This window comes from Oryzias latipes, chromosome 24 (assembly GCF_002234675.1).
Source record: "Oryzias latipes chromosome 24, ASM223467v1".
Taxonomy (NCBI): Eukaryota; Metazoa; Chordata; class Actinopteri; order Beloniformes; family Adrianichthyidae; genus Oryzias; species Oryzias latipes.
In genome coordinates this window covers 4,745,367-4,762,835 of record NC_019882.2, presented here as the reverse complement: position 1 = coordinate 4,762,835, position 17,469 = coordinate 4,745,367, and the positions used below count along the sequence as shown (strand labels likewise).

Below are 17,469 nucleotides of genomic sequence, written 5' to 3'. Positions count from 1 at the left end.
TTGCTGCTCAAAGGAAATTAATCTCTGGAATGTATGCAATCCGCTTGGTCATATCACTGAAACAAAAAGCCAAGTATTAACTTAACCAATTGCAGATGTTACATACATAAAGAAGAAAGAAACGTGAATGCAGTGAAAACATGGGGCTCCCTGAAATTACAACGTTTAGCTTAAGGTTTCGTAATGTGTGGCATGTTCTTGTCTTGGATATCTTTACCAATGTTTTGGAAACAGATATTTTTAATAGTGTAGCTGGGTGTTTGATGAGTCTGTGTACAGAAGAGAGATTTTGAGAGTCTCAGATGTTCTTCACGGTTCACCAGTTCTGACATCTGGCCAAACAGCTGGCCTCATCTGGAAACACACACATAGACACATTGACCATCCACTGACTGATAAGTAACTCATATTGTCCTTATAAGTCCCCTAAATGTTGCCCTTTATAAATTGTGTGTCCATTTGTGTACATTGCACAGTTACACATGTTGACATAAACGCTGTTGACATAAAACTACAACTGATCTCCCACACAATCTCTGTTATCCAGACAGGAAATGTGAACCATGTGCATGAATAATCGTCCTCCAGTACTTTTATGTTAACCAAGCTTGTCATTCACTCGGAAAATTCCGATGTGGTTTTACTATGGGAACAAAACAAACGAGCAACAACTGCAGTTGAAAGACATGGAAATGATTCTGTAGATTGTTTTTGCTGAAGTAAACAGCCGTGACTTGATGACAGAGTCCAGAGGGGCGTCCAACAGCCAAAGGAGGAGGTTCAAGGTTTAGCTATGAAGCTAACTCGATGAACTATTGAATGTTTTCTTTTTGTCCCGTTGTCAAAAAACATATTTTTTTTATTTTTAAAGCTAAACTTTTTAATCATAAATATTTTTCTAAATTTTGCCCAAGTGTCTGGAAAAAAAGGGATTAGAATAAACTAAAAATGAACTCAGATTAAACAACTTGGTACTGAACCTTTTCCCACCCCCTCATGTTCCAGACTAATAATTATAATGTCTTTACAAATGGCAACATAATTAAAAACAGACAGTTTTTTGGCTCACTTGAACTAGGAAGACTGCATGTAAAAGACACGGTGCTGTTTCAAACATAGCACATAGATGCAAAGCAGGATGTGATGAATGCATCAAAAGTCTGTCAGTTTTTCTGATGAATTCGTGTCTTTAAATTTGATTCCTATATAAGCGTTCTTGGGTGTTTTTTGTTCTTTCTTCCAGGACTGTTTCCCGCTGTGCTGAATCTGGCGACCATGGCAGACATAAAGGCAAATGCCACCTGCGGTTTAAATGGTCCTGAGATGTCTTGTAAGCTTGTGGAGCACGTACCAGGTCAACCTGTAAGAAACCCCCAATGTACAATCTGTGATCAGGAGAGCACAAACGAATATGGTAAGGAACTTCACTGACACGCAAGACATTGTGTGGGATGACAGTAATTAATCACGCTGGATTAATTAACTACAGCATGGCTGGCTAGATGTTAATCATCTTGTCTTAAGAGATAATTATGCTACAAGCGGAGGAATCATTTGAGATGACAAGTCGGCAGTGCTACAGTAGACTGTAGTCAATCTTCTATTCATCAAAAGGGTCAAAATATGGTTGATCAACATAACAATTAAACACTTAGACAGCTGTAAAGCCCCCCCCCCCAAAAAAAAAGTAGGAATAACAGTAAATCATAAAAAGAGTCCATAGATGGTCAAGAACTTCGACTTTTTTGACCCTTATTGTTGTTAGTCACTAAAAGAGACACAAAGGTTGTAGACATTTAGGAGATCTGGGAATACATTTGTCCAATTAAAAAATGGAGAAGTCATGAAGATATCCCATCCCATTACATCCCAGTTAATGACAGCCAGTTCCAGTTATTTTATTGCCACCTAAAGCAGTATTCAAGAGATAGAACTTACCCAGATCCTAAGTTCGCGATCAGACTTTTGGAGCCAAGTGGACAAAACATGGAGTTATGATCAGGCAAATATTCCATCCCATCAATTTTTGTCACAATTACATCTCATGCAGAGCGCCATCCAATAGAATATGCCATCGATGGAACAAACCGATGGTGGCAGAGCCCTTCCATAATGAACGGAATGGTGAACCACTATGTGACCATCACACTGGACTTGAAACAGGTATGAATACAATTACAGAGAACTCTCGAATACATTTAAATGTATCATTATTTTTATACTAAAAAAAGTGAAGGTTTAAGCAGATTTATCAAACTTTAATTTCTAATTTGGTTTATAGGTTGTACCTCGATTTCACATTTACCATGGAAAATTGTCAAAGTGGTCACCAGGTGACCAGCAGAAAGCAGAAATGACTCAAATGATACTTTTGAACTGTTTATGAAAAAACACGACTGACACAAAGATAGAAATTTGTCTGGAATTCCAAAATATAAACACATTTTATTTCCCCTCCTCTTTTCACTGACTGCTTTGTTTGCCTTCATGTTTACTTTAGTCCTAAATTGATCTGATATTGTATCAAAACTAAGTATCTTTAAAAATTAATAGTTCTTTGAACGCTATTGTGCAAGAGTTAGTTTTTAGGTATTGATTTTTCTTGTGAGTGGTGGAATGTTTTACTATGTCAGAGACTGCTTGCTTTAGATAGCTTATTATAGTCTATTAACTGTATGAAAAGATTATTCACTGGTAATAAAAATTAACCTTTTCCAACAGCCTTGAGAACCTAAAAGTCAGTAAATTAATTGTGTTTGAGTATTTCTGCAGGATAAAGCAATGCAAGTTTTCATCTGACTTTTATGCAAAATTTCTTTGCTTCTGTGTGAAAAACTGGGACACTTATGCATATACGGTAGGTCCTTGTAATATAAAATAGCGATTCCTCTTGAGCTCCTTGGCCATCCAGTATCTTAGTATACACGACAATGTAGACTCAGATTTAAAGACAGTTATGGCTGTAACTGTAGTCTGCAGTGCAATGATGCGTGAAGCATGAAGCAATGTGCTCTTTCAGTAACAAGCCTGACTGGAATTAGTCAAGCTCGCTTTCAAATCAATCTATCAAAGAGTGACGCGCTTTAAATATGGGTTTCCATTTTTGATTTGGAGAGCTTGCCAAAAAAAACTGATTTAATGACTGTGTACTGACATTGGATAAAATAGGACATTAACTGTGGTGTAGAAGTGTGATTAAACAGATTAGTCTGCTCTATTATAATTATAAAAATGTCGAATGAAAATAAGTAATGAGGCGGGGAGAGTAAGGTTAAGAGACCACCAATATTTGCAGAGAGAAGCCAGTTGAAAGTTTCCCACAAGTTCCTTTTCAAGTTTCAAATAGATGAATTATACTGATGATTAAATAGGTCATTTAAACGGAAAAATTTTAATCTTTAGCGTCATAACAGTTGGTTTAATGTCAAATCCAGGAATTAGGGAAAATGTGTTCCAGTTGCACAATATCAATGCATGTACGGTAATTAGATTTTTCTGTTCTCTGGATCTTGCATGCAGTACAACATCTAAACAAAAACAAACAGTACATAGATTATGAGCATAGAAACAAACAAAAATTTAACAGAACAATTTTGTTTTGACAGGAAAAGCAGCATCTTTTGCTCAAAAATGATACAGTATTAGTTATCAAGTCGTATCTAAAAAGTAGCATTTGCTTTAAATGCATAAATATTATGATTAGTGGTGGTAGGTTGATGATCTGGGACTTTAGAGACACAGAGAAGGAGCTCGAGCTATGATGAAGTATTAGGGCCACAATAATATTTAAATAAATAAATATGAGAATTAAGTCAAAGCTTTACAAGATTAAAGTTATGAAATTAAGAAAAAACGTTTTTTTTTAACAAGAATAAAGTAATAATTTTACAAGTCAATTTACGGGAATAAAGTCCTAAATCTATGAGGCAAAAAGTTGTTAATTAAGAAAAATAGAAGCAACAACAACAAAAAAAGAACTAACATTGTTTTTTAGTATGAAAGACGTAGAGCGCATTGTGAGCAGTTATCCTTATGGTTTCACATAAGGATAAGTCCTGTATGGAAACACCTTTAGTGAGTCAACATTGACTTATTGTAGGTTTATGGGCATTAAAACAAATTTGCAGGAAACTGGGCCAGAAGAAGGTTCTTGACCCACAAAGGGTGGATTTCTACTGGGTCGCCGTTCACGCCATCTGCAGCATCATGGCAGAGGTCCAAATGCATTATGGCATCACCATAAATGGCTGCGTTGATGGATTTAGTTGGAATGTAGTGTGGATGGAGGCTCACACAGCCAACTTTATTTCTGAGAAAGCATGGCTTCCTCCTTGTAAAATTACTTTTTCCTCACAATTCTGTGACTTTATTCTTCTTGTATATTCCTTTTTTTTCCATTGTGGCCCTAATACTCTGTCGTAGTTTGCTGTCTGTAATCTACAAAAATAAGTAAATACACAAATGACAAATGAATAAAAACACAAAAGGTGATCAAGTTATCCTGATTTGTTTTAAATGATTGGTCTGCATTTTAGCCTAATCTCTTATTATATTTGAGGTGTGTGGAGTTCATTTTTTCTCCCAAAATGGGAATTTGTGTTCTAAAACAAGTTTTAGAATTCTTAAATAATTTTATTAAATAATTTAATTTTACTGGCAGCATGAAATAATCCTATTGAGCCTAATCTAGAGTGACAGTGCGCTGTGAGTCACTGATGTGTGAAGACACAAGTGTGAACACTCCGGTGGTTGTTTTGTGTATTTGTATGAGCGCGGATCCATCCGTTTCCAGAAAAGCTATTTACCTGCAGAGCGCCGAATTTCCCCTGCGAACACAGCGGTCTCATTCAGAAAATGACTGTGGCCTTAGACGTCCGTGTGAGTCCACGTATGCTTGTGCGGTTCTCGCCTGTGACATCATCACTCTCATTTCCTCCCTGTTATTGTTAGGCCTCTCCGGACAGAAAGACTAAATAATGAGAAAGAGTGGGAGTTGAGGGGCTGTGTGTGGCAGCGTGTGTGAGACAAACAGTTGATGTCTGCGTGACTTCTGTGTCGTTTTTTAAATTAACTCTTGAATGGTAATTGTGCGTGGAGATGCATCCAACTTGGCGCTTCACTAGAAGCACCCTTAGAGGCTTTTGGAGAAAAGTTGACAATTGTGTCAGACTTCAGCAAAAGTTATTCTAAGATTTATTTTAAGAGCTTTATTATTACATTTTTGGGGGGACTTTTCAAACAGACACTTTAAAAATGTAAAAATGTTTTTGCTGTCATAAATTACAGCAGTGGGCAGAATTTAAATGAGACTTATTAGAAAATACTTCATCTTTTGTTGTGTTTTTTGAAGAAAAACAGGCTAAAGCCTAAATGAAGTTCAATTTCCATTTTTGGATTTTTCCCACTAATTGCTTCCATATTCACCTTTTATAATTTTGCAAAATTGAGTCAAACCTGAATGCTAATTGTGCAAGAGCTCTTCAGAATTCATCTGCATTTACTGCAAAATGTCTTAATTTGATTTCAGCGGAGTGAAAAGCAGAAATGTTTCTTCAAACCATCTCTACATTTCTCGCCCCTACGTATCAAAACCCCCCAGAGATATGCTGGATACCAGTCACATTTTAAGGCCAACTGCTACTTTATTGGTCTGGCGAGATGTTAACACGTTTTTATTTGAATCCGGAGACATTTTTAACAAGTCCAAACGTGCACCTGCATGAGGGCCTTTACTGTTTAGGTCAACTCTAAAACACAGCTGTTTGGTTCTGAAGCATCACTTTAGTTCTGCTTATGTTCCACTTGAATTGAGTTTGCCTCTGCTGTTTCTACATATCTGCAGAATTACATTTTGGAATGCAAAACAAGATTTTTCTCCTAAAAGACCCACTCCGATCATCTTTTTTATCTATTTCAAGCATTTCCAATGTTCTTTTAATTATGATTATGCTGTTTTCAGACTGAATAATAATAAAAAATTTGTATTTTCTAGGACATAGTTTCTGCAGAACGGCTAGAGTCCTTCAGAAATTTGCCTGTGTGTTGTGGGGGGAACAGATGGCGCATTTCCCATCACCCATCTGTTTACTCGCTGTCTCACTATAGTTTACAGTCCCTCACAACCCAATCTAACATTACCAGAGCAGCAAAAATGGAATATTGGAGCTGTCCAGCCATAAACCTTTGACTTTCTTTGGACGAGAAAAAACAAATATGTTCATGGATCCAGTCATCTACAAGTTGATGAATCATTATGAGAATTATGGCCTACCCCTTGTATTTTCTATGTAGCAAATACCCTCTTCTTCAAAAGGCATTTTTTGCGTCTGCTCCTTATTTAGAACATTAAATATTTTGCCACTATAAAAAACCAGGAAATGACTATATTCTCATTAGATGCTGAAAAAGCATTTGACAGAGTAAACTGGAAGTTTCTCATCGCTGTCCTCCATAAGTTTGGTTTGGGGATCCATTCATTGATTGGATTAAAATATTATATCACAACCCCAATGCATAAGTCAGAACAAACAGACTTCCGACAGGTTTTGATCTTGGAAGAGGAGCCAAACAGGGTTGTCCACTCTCCCCCTCTCTTTTTGCTATATTTATTCACCCTCTTGCTGCAGCAATAAGACAGCATGAGAGGAGTAAAGGAATTAAAACAAAACACAGCATTCATAAAATTACTCCGTATGCAGATGACTTATTCCTTTTTTTTTAATAATTCATATTCTGTCAATGAAACTGTAACAATTATTAATGAATTCTCCTCCATCTTAGACTACTTATTTAATTGGTATAAATCAGTTTCATAATCACCATACAGTAATGCAGAGCAAAGACTCTAAATACCAGTCAAATCAGGCAATATAAAATATGTAAGTATTTATTTCTCCCCCTAACAATCAGAACTGGTGTAGCTAAACTACACCCCATTAAACTAACACTCAAAACCTTTCCTTGACAAAAGCTGTGTTACCATTGACTATGAAATTGCACAAATTAGATCTGTGATCATAATTTCGCCTGATGGAAACACAAAAATTTAAAACAAAACTCACATTTATCGAAAAACAAAAACGTTTTTGCGCTTGAAGGAGTTGTGATATTTTGGAAAACTCAAATTAAATGAATCACGTGACCACGGGTAGCCGGTTTGTCGATAGTGAAGGCAATGCGCTTCTTGGTAGGAACTGGCTGCACCACAGGATTCACACAGCTCATCAAAATGTGTCGTGCATTATTTATCGATCCACAGCTCCTAAAATCCCCAACCAAGATTTTCCAAAAATGGCTTCCCTCCTACGTTTAAGGAGCTTGCCGCTCCACGGCCTCAGCAGTCTCCTTTCATAAATGATGATGAGCGCCAGCACCGTGGCAGAATTTTGAATTATCTGCTGTAAATCAAAGCATTGTTCACATCTGTTGCCATGTTTTTGAATGACATATGGCTTGAGTTGTTTTGTGTTTATTTGCATAATTATGATTTAACGGAAACAGTGTAACTGCAAAAGTTTTTTTTTTTCGACATTTCTAGAATTTTGATTACGTTTTGCACGTATGTTTGATTGAAACGCAGCTAATTATAGATTAATTTGACCAGAATTCACCTAAATCATGTGGATATGAATTTTGGTTTACTGATGTTGGCGATAAAGGGAGATGAGTGTCATTTAGCCCTTAGCAAAACAACTCTGTTACCAGAGGCAGATAAAAAGTAAGAAAAACATTTGATTTTATTTTAGACATAAATTTATGCACTGGTGAAAGTAAAATGATAAATCTGACTTTTATCTGGGGAGAATTGAATCACTGATTGTCTCCGTCTTTGACTCGAGCACTTTGAATTAAAAGTAAGCTTGTGCAGAGCCTGCAGATACGCTACACTATGTTGTCTCCTTCGAGATTAAAGCAAACCTCAAAGGAGATGGGTTAAAGAAAATGTTACTTCATGACAGCATTTACATGCTCACTTTCTTTTGAAGAAAACATTTGCACGTACTGTTTTTAGATTTTTTTTCTGCTGGAGATCCCTCAAGGGAGTGCTACAAAGCATGTACAGAGAGCAGTGGACTCTAGTTTTTTTTTTTTTTTAACAGAGCACATTTTGTTTGCTTGGTTTTAAGTGGAAGTAACAAGGTCTTAGACAAATATGATGAAACTTGCAGACACCCTGCTGCTTGAAGCTGCTGCTGTACAGAAGATAATAAACAAATTTGCTTTAAATCGTTGTGAGCTGAAAATCAGGCCAATTAATTATCACACACAAATGGGTTCACCTTAAATGCTTCTGACGTTAAAAGTCAGGAATAGAAAAACTGTTTATTAGCCAGCTGTGTGATCTCTTTCAGGGTCGTTACTGGCTTGCTCTGTATATTCTTCAGAGGCAAAACCACAGATTCGTCGTCTGATCTGATCAAAACATAGAATATGACATGCTGCATCCCCACACACGCCACACTGCATTATTTAGCTGTTTTGATCTATGTTTATTGCTGGGGTTGTCTGGATGTCCCAAGCTGACTCCATCCTGCACCCTTTCCCAAAGACGCACACACCACTCCCTATCTTACACAAAACAAAGCGTCTTTGTCAGATGTTTGAATGACCGTGATTAAATTACAGTGAAACACACTTGGAAACACTAACAAACACACACACTGCTATTCGAACGGCAGCAATGTGACACTGTTTCCCACATCATGAGAAGAAAGAAGCGCCGAGAATGACAGAAATGCGAGCTGAGACGCAGAGTTCACTTTTGACCATCAAGCCTTCTGACCGTGCCTCATTTATCTGCTTTTTTTGTGTGTGTATATGAACGCGAGTCGTTACAATTATTATTTATTGATCTTTAACCCTATGAAGCCCACTAAATCAAAGAATTGAATTAAGATTTTGTTTTGATTAAATCCTCAAAAATTAATAACAATACATGCGCTATTCTCCTCATAAAGTTTTAAAATTAGCAAAACCTTTTCGGATTTGATATTTCTTGGAAGCAGCCATTTTAAAATGAGCAGGAAAAGCTCTTTTACTGCCTCCAGTGGAATAATGATGGACTGCAGGGCAGAAAACAAGTTAAAGGTTTTAAAGAAATGAACGACATAGGGTCTTAGAAAGGTATTTGAATGGTAGTGCAGGGTTAAAATCTAAAGTATTCTTATTGACATTGGACTTTTAACTTTTGCAGAACTTCACCAATTAAAATAATGGAGGAAAAAAGCGATAAACATGTGTCCTCTAATATAAAAGTTTTACTTGTTTGGCCACTGAAGAAGGTTCAAAAGTGCTTGGAAGTTCAGGATTAAATATCTGAGCTGCAGATTATCCTTTATCTACAATTCTACTCGATATTCAGATTCATTTAAATGTTTTTTTATCTTGCTTTTAGAAAAAAAAATCCTAAGGTGTTTTTTAAGGTGAATTCTTTTAATGCTGCAGTGGTTTATGTCAACAGTTATACTATAGCTGCTTCTAGCAATCTAAATGTTCCTTTAATGCATGCTCTCTGCTTTGCATAATTTCTAGGTTTTTCAAGTCGCCTACATGATTATCAAGGCAGCCAACTCCCCTCGTCCAGGTATGTCCAGCTTTTCTATCCGTTCTCGGCTCAAACATCACTGTTTTAAGTTTTAAGCCTTCATGTTAAGAAGAAAAGTTCATTTCAGGTTGGAAATGCATTTTTCACTTTCACCAAAGAGCAGCTAAATCCATCCGTTGGGGAGATGGTACAGATGATGCAGCCATAAGTGCAGTGCAGCTGGATGATGCTGAATGGGGCTTTATTGAATAATAGAAAATAAATAAAACTTGCTGTGAAAAGAAAAAACACAACGAATGGAAGTTCTGAGAAAAGGTGTTTGTGTCGCCCACAAACAAGACGTAAAATTAATCTATATGGACAGAAAACTCTCTCAATAAAAAAAAAACTAAGAGAATAACAGAAATAAGAAAAAATAAGAAAACACAATTTCATACAAATATGATGAGATTATAATATAAGAAGAAAAAATAAACAAATTTATAAGAAAAAAGTTATGAAAAAAAATCAGGTTTTACAAGGATAAAGTTGTACAAAGATGGAAAAGTCGTACAATTGTGAATTGTTTTTACAAGAATAAAGTCGTAAACTGATGCTTCAAAAAGTCATAATTTTACAAAAAAAAAAGTCAAGCTGTTTTGAAAATAAAATGTTATATTTAGTTTTTAAAATGTTGTAACAGAAAAATTAACATTACTGGTACTGACTGTACGTAAAAAAAATCAGACGGACACCACACTGCTCAAGAATCTCCATTTATTTTCTGGAGATTACACCTTTTTATTTAAGAAAAACGACTTTTTCCTTGTGAAATCACTTTTTGATCAATAAATTTACAACTTTTTTCTTTTAGACTTTTTCTCAGTATTAAAACAAATTTTCTTCTTATGATTTTGCAAAAAAATTTAAACAATTTTTCAAAATTCAAATTTTCTTTTCTTTTTTGGTGGCCCTAATACTCTGTAACACACAAAAGACAACTTTCCAAAACCCCCTTAGAGGTTTTGATATTAGAAACTTAATATTAACTGTAGGAAAAATTCATTTCTGTTGAAATATGTCCTCATGTTTTTATTTTATTTTGGTAATGTTTCAGTTTAACATTTTAAACATGAATTCTATGATTAAAATAAATGATTTTCTGCTGTAAATGACAGATATATCCTAAACATTCCAGGCAAACACTTTTTTTTGTTCAGTGTTTGTCTGTTTTCAACACTAATCTTTTCTTTGATTCCATTTTCATCAACGGTTCTGCCTGACTTGGCTCAAAACACTGAAGGAGTTCAAATGTCATATAGGCTGCTTCATATGTTTGATAAATGTGGAAGTAAACGCATCGTCAATTTTCTATGTTTATTAATCAGCATAATCTGAAAAGCACCTCAGTTAACCATCAGTGTCCTTATTGATCTCTCCTCATCTCCACAAGCCACCATGTTTGATGCATGCGCTCATTAATATTTTTACCTTCAGGTAATTGGATCTTGGAGCGGTCGATAGACGGCACGACTTTTGAACCCTGGCAGTACTATGCAATCACGGACACCGAGTGCCTGACAAGGTTCAACATAAGTCCTCGCAGAGGGCCTCCGTCCTACACCAGAGACGATGAAGTCATCTGCACGTCCTTTTACTCAAAGATTCAACCGCTGGAGAACGGAGAGGTAAACGCTGAAAAATGTTGGAACCTGTAATCTAAAGCAGCATTGTGTTTGGTGGCAAGACCAGCAGCTCTGGTCCAAGGTTGTTTTGAGTTTCATGGTTGGTGTTCTTTTTTTTTTTTTTTATACTTCAGCAACTATCTACCTCTGGTATGCTGGATATTAAAATACTTTTTTTTCAATTGATTTCTCACTTTACATGGAAAATGCTATATTGATTTTTAAAATCATAAATTTATTTCCCTTAAAGCATTGTTTCCCATCAAAAGGTTAATTTTAAAAAAATCGTAATAAAAAAGTTTCACTTTGGTTCAGTTTCAGTTACCAATTGAGGGAAATGTGTTCTCATCGCAACTGATTTTGACCTAAATACAACTTGTAAAGAATGGTGATAAAAAGGGTGTATACCCACAATCCACTTGTGTCAATGTGTCAGTGGGTGGAGACATTACAATACACTATACTGTAAATAGACGTGATGTGAAAAAATCTATAGACTGCTGGTCTATGGATTTCTTCTCAAAATTTTTCAGTAGTCATTTGCATACTGTGGCACTGCGATATGAAAATACATTTCATCAGAAACTCTATGTAAAAAAAAACTATACATGTGAACAGCTAAACATATAGTACATTGTGGTCCTGAGACTCTGAGATTCCACAGCTGCCAATGAAAGGGCTGAACATAGCAAAATAAATAGATAAATAAATAAACCCATCCTCACATATGACGAAACCCAAACTGAAAACTTATTTTGTTAAAGTGCACTGAAGGCTGCAGCAACACATTCAAAGGTCAGGATCCGTAATCTAACTGAGACTTTTCACGCACAAAACATGGGCATGGTGCACATTAATAAATCATGAAATGACAAAGATATACTTCCATGACCTATCGAAATGCAAAAGAAGTATTTTATGCCTTCAGAAACAGGATTTCTGACACATGAGCCTCTGAAATCCATGTCAAACTAGGAGTTCACTAGCTGGGGTCCTCCGTCCCCAATTACAGAGGTCTGTTTTAAAGAAAGAGGTGATGTAAGACAGTGGTAAACATCTCAAATCCTCATATGCAATAAAGTCGAAACAATCATTTCTGCTCCCACATATCCCTATTTACCACAGCACATATGCAGCTTTGCTTTCCAAAAGAGGGTTGCATGAACTGTTCTTGAATAGCTTCGTTTCCAAAGTGTTTTCTGCAGGGAGAGGCAGCGAGAACCGAGATCATAAGCAAAGGCTAGAAGGACAAAGACCGCAACTGCATGCTCAGGAAAATGTTCGGGGGTCCAGAGTGACGTGGTGGACTGCCTGTGACTAATTAGTAGGAGAGCTGTGCAGACAAGTGATGATCAGGTGATTAGTGGGTGCGCAGATAAGTCATTTTAATCAGTGGCATAGACAGAAAACTTTGTGTTGATCTTTAAAGTACACACTGTGTGCATACCAGTGTTTACTTCTGTGTAGCTTTGATCAGCTGTGTGTGTTTTGTGTGTGAGTGCATACAGTAAAAGCAGAGCGTTAGAACTCACATTAATGAAGAGAAACAGTAGCGCACCGACACATCAACGAGGTAACACATACACAAATATGCACAAAAAAAATAAACTGATTGTGCACATAGTGGTGCATTGATAAAGGTGCTGTTGTATCCCCGCATGTGCACGCAGTGTGTTGCTGCATGTGCTTGTGTCCTGCGGGGGAGCGCCAGAGGGGGTGCGAGCTGGGAGATGTCAAGAGCTGCAAGTAACAACGGAGGTGTCGTAGTTTGTGTGTGTGTGTGTGTGGTTGACAGCTCCCTTGCCGTCTGATCACAGTGAAACCATAATGAGTCGTAGGCGATGTGTCACTGCATCGCACACAAATACATAGCATCACCCCACCACTCCTCACACACAAAAAACACACACACACACACACAGCCGTCATCTTCCTTACATCCAAGTGTGCTGCTTACACCCATCAAATGTTCCCCACTGACACACACACAAACACACACATGGAGCCAGCTCCCTCTCAGACTTTTTACAGATGCCAAATGTTGTTTTTGGCCACATTAGAAGGACACACAGATGGACAGTTGGACAACAGGACTGTTGGAACTTTGCTCTGCTTTTCATGCGGTCACTTTTTGATTATTAGTAATAAATATGATGTAAACAAAATCATCTTCTCCCTCAGATCTGCTTTAAATGTAGGTCACGGTTGGAGAAATAGGTATTGTGGTTCCATTGTACCTAAAAATCAGGAGTTTTCTCCCAAATAAAGATATTTTTTCCATCCATGTGAACTCTTTATTTGTTTTTTCAAATTTTCAACAATCATTGTTAATAAAGTTGGTGTAATTACAGTCCCAAATTATTCAAATCTGAACTTTTTGTTCTTTAACTGTAAATGCAAACTGGAGCGAGTGTGACATCATCGATGAAAATATTTGGTCTACTTCTGCTCTGATCCTGCCACGTTGGAGCCAGATGTCGTCAGTAAGCAGTGATTGGTGCGAGTTGGTTTAAGTCATCCTTTTTATGGCAACCACCCTCGCCAATCAGGAAGAAGCTTATTGAAAGTCCACACCCCTAGACCTTAAAAGCAGGCGAGTTGAAATCTGTCAAACATTTCGAATGTTTGACTTGAGACCACATGCCTTTATTGAGGCATCTGATTGGCCAGTTTATAACTTGAATAACTTAAACCACTTGTAAAAAAAAATGAGCAAGAACATGTTAAAAAGGTAGCAGACAAATAGAATGACTAATAGTTGTATATTTCTCAATAGCAGTCTGTGGAATTAGGCTTCTTGGAGTCTGCTGTCACTTTGTTACTTCCTGTTTAGAGTGCCAGGGAGGAGGAGCCACTCAGTCCAGTTGTCATATACAGTCAATGGTCTGGCCCTGCTTTTGTGTGAACCCCAACTGCATTGTGAGAATATGAAAAACATTTAAATTTTCCTTCAATCAATACCAACTCAGCGACATTGTCAGAATTACAAACTACTGTCCACACAAAGAGTCAAGGTGCTCTCAATCTTTATGTAGTTGTAAGGCAGAATGTGGGGAAAAATGCACCCATGGAAAATAATGTGGCAGGGCTGCAGCCTACAGTGCAGCAGCATGGCAGCCAGACATCACCAGAGAGCCTCCATCTTGAAAAGAGGTCCTCTTTTATAGGTGGTTGGCTCCACCCCTTACCAAATAAACACAATTAACAATCAAAATCAAACATTTCCTAAAAACAAAAGAACAATTACATGCATTTTCCTAATTACCAAAGCAATAATTAGACAAAGAAGTCCAAACTTTAACAACATTCTTTAAACAAAAATGCAAAATAAAAAGAAATCATTTTGAATTTAAAACAGGCCTGTCAAAGGAAACCAAAACAAAAGGTGGGTCCACTGGACATTCAGGATACAGGAAGTACTCCTATGAAATCAGGTAGTAAACAAAAAAGACATAGAAAACAACCAAAAACAGAAAATAAATAAAGTGAATTGCAAGAACTGTTGGAAGTTTAGAAAAACAAATTTTAGTGGTTGGATTCTTTTTTCCTTTTATTCTTTGTGTTCTTTTTATCCTCCAGCATGCTAGAAAACACTTTCTGAAGATAGTAAGATATAGTTTTGTTTCTGATAAATCTTTAATAAATATATGCACCCAGAAAACAACTTTAATACTTCCTGAGGTTTTGTTTTTTGAAAGTTAAACCTTTCTGATGGACTGAGTTGTCCATCTCTGTATAGATCCACGCGTCTTTGATCAATGGTCGACCCAGCGCAGAAGACCCCTCCCCGACCCTGCTGAACTTCACGTCAGCCCGCTACATCAGGCTGGTGTTCCAGCGAATCAGGACGCTGAACGCTGACCTCATGACGCTGACGCTCCGTGACCCCAGAGATGTCGACCCCATTGTGACAAGACGGGTGAGGCTTAAAGCAGCAGCGCAGTCGACACTCTACTTTTGTTGTTATTCTTTGTGGTTGTTTAGCTTTTATTTCAAAACAACTCTTGAATCCAATTTTCATTATAAAATATTAATATGAACTATGACCTTCAATGCCCAAGATTACCCTTATCTGATGACCAAATGCTGTTTTTTTACTTTCTTCACAGTATTATTATTCAATTAAAGACATTTCAGTTGGAGGGATGTGTATCTGTTACGGCCATGCCAAAGCCTGTCCGCTGAACGCGGCTACCAAGGTAAAGTACCCAACAGTGTTCCTTTAAACGCAGCCAACGGTGTCACCGTGCAATGAAGCTCTTCGATTGATGTTAACAGGACCAAAGAGGAGCCTTGAGCATTACAACCTTGTATGTGTGTGTATGTGTATGTGTGTGTGCGTGTGCGTATGTGTAGGGGACACAGGTGACACAGTGAAACGTTGTCTCGAGTGTCACTTCAAACGGAGGTGCGTTTGATACCAGACATCTGATCCCTCTTGCTTCTTCTTAGACCTTACACACACAAACCTGGGTGGGTGTGTTTGTGTTTGAGTGTGGATGTGTGTGAGTATGTGTTACATGTCCTGAGGCTGAAAAAAGTAGTCTACCTCGGATGTGACAGCCGTGTCTGGTCCCTCAGTGATGATGTCGGTAACAATAACTGAGTGTTGGTGATGTGTGAAGTGTTCCAGTTTCTTACGATCCTAAAAACTGGCAATTAAAAAAAAAATCCATCATAGGACGCCTCAATTCATCCATATTGACATGTAAAGTATTGAAATGTCTTTTGTTAACTTTGTTTTTTTTTTTTTTTTTTGGCCTGAAATCTACCTCCATAACTATCACAGCCTTAGAAGTAGAAAATATAAGCTGTTTTTTAGCTTTTGAGGTGTGGCCAGATGCAGACTCAGTCCATAGTAACCTGAAGAAAAAGTAAGCATTACGTACTCGTCATGCTACCAGTGTTCTTGAACACGCATTTAGAGTACAAATTTTGTGAATCTTGCTCCAGGCTTTTTCTTTCACAGCTTTGTTCGGTATATAGAAGACTTGGTGTCGTATAATTCCAGCCAGGCACCAACCGCATTAATCTTTCCTCCATAATTGATTTTTAAATGTTTGGCACTTGTGTGAATTAAAAGGGAAGCCATCCACATGTCACTATCATCCTTAGTTGCTAATTGATCAAAGTTTGACTTGGTTTAACTTTCAATGTGTGATTAGTGGTTGCGCATTTTGAAGGTAGCCTTAAAATGGCTTTAGAAACTTGTGTAGGTATGCTGCAGGCTTTTTGGGTTGTTTGGGTTTGTGGAGGGCCGTAGAGAGGAGCGGCCACATCTTACAGGAGGCACTAGTGCGTCTTGTCTGTCCTCGATGCTCATATGGCCACCTAAAGGGATGTCATGAAAATGGTATGTACTATTGTCGTGCGTGTGGTAAAAGTATTATGAAGTATTTTTAATGCAAGTTGCACTAACTTATGACTTACAAGAGATGCTGTCATTCGGTGCCCTAACGCCGCTCTATAGTTGTTAGTGAGGTGCGAGTACTGGCCCCTTACTGACCGTATACAAATACTGCAGATGGAGGGGGTGTGCAGGTGATATTTAAGTGACAGTAGAACGCCCAAACGATGTTTACACAAACTCCTCTTAAATTTCTAACTGTCTAATTTCACTAATGGGCTCCATTTGTAGTATGCAGGGTTTGGGGGGGGGTTAAAAAATAAAATATAAGCACAACACGCCTGCGTCTCCCCTATTTCACTCTACTCCTACATGTTTTATAGGTGTTCACTACGACCTGTCGTCTGAAGCTCTACAGGCTCCTGGACTGATCTACGGTCCCGTACAGATTTGCTCTTTTTTTTGCCAGGCAACAGCCCGTATCCACTCCTAGGGGCCGTTGCGACTAAGGCTTTAACCCTTGTGCTATCTTATGGGGTCAAAATGACCCCACCCTTACATTGACGTGTTATCCCTACCATGACAAAGGTGGATAAAGGTGAAGACGATTTCATATAATACATGGACACCAGTGAAGATCACATATCATTGAAGAAAAAAGTTTCAGTGCACTGTCTTGTGGGGTCTAGATGACCCCACTCCCAACGTTAAAGTGCCTTGGATAGCACAAGGGTTAAGCCGATTGCTAATGATGAAAAGGCCAAAGCCTGGCAGCAAAAGCAAACTTGGCTCTCAGATTGTTATTGTAGAGCATCTCTCTCAGTTTAACTGGCACTGTCCCCACATCAACCGGTTTATAGAAAGTCCTTAATTACTCATTACCTATTGCAGAACTTTGTACCTGGCAAATATCC

The 17,469-nt window shown here is 37.6% G+C and overlaps 1 protein-coding gene across 5 annotated transcripts in view; it reads left to right on the top strand.

The window, feature by feature from the left end:
- The first annotated feature begins 1,230 nt into the window (after positions 1–1,230).
- The window catches only part of lama2 (laminin subunit alpha 2), a 112,905-nt gene continuing 96,666 nt past the window's right edge, over positions 1,231–17,469 (top strand). For 4 of the 5 annotated variants that reach the window (XM_023952772.1, XM_023952771.1, XM_023952770.1 and 1 more), the window contains exons 1-6: positions 1,232–1,414; positions 2,051–2,163; positions 9,532–9,583; positions 11,021–11,211; positions 14,948–15,127; positions 15,318–15,407. In XM_023952772.1, the coding sequence (XP_023808540.1) occupies positions 1,276–1,414; positions 2,051–2,163; positions 9,532–9,583; positions 11,021–11,211; positions 14,948–15,127; positions 15,318–15,407 (765 nt within the window). In that variant the 5' untranslated portion in view covers positions 1,232–1,275. Of the gene's footprint in view, positions 1,415–2,050; positions 2,164–9,531; positions 9,584–11,020; positions 11,212–14,947; positions 15,128–15,317; positions 15,408–17,469 lie in introns of all 5 variants that reach the window. The other variant, XM_023952768.1, reaches the window with a different exon arrangement.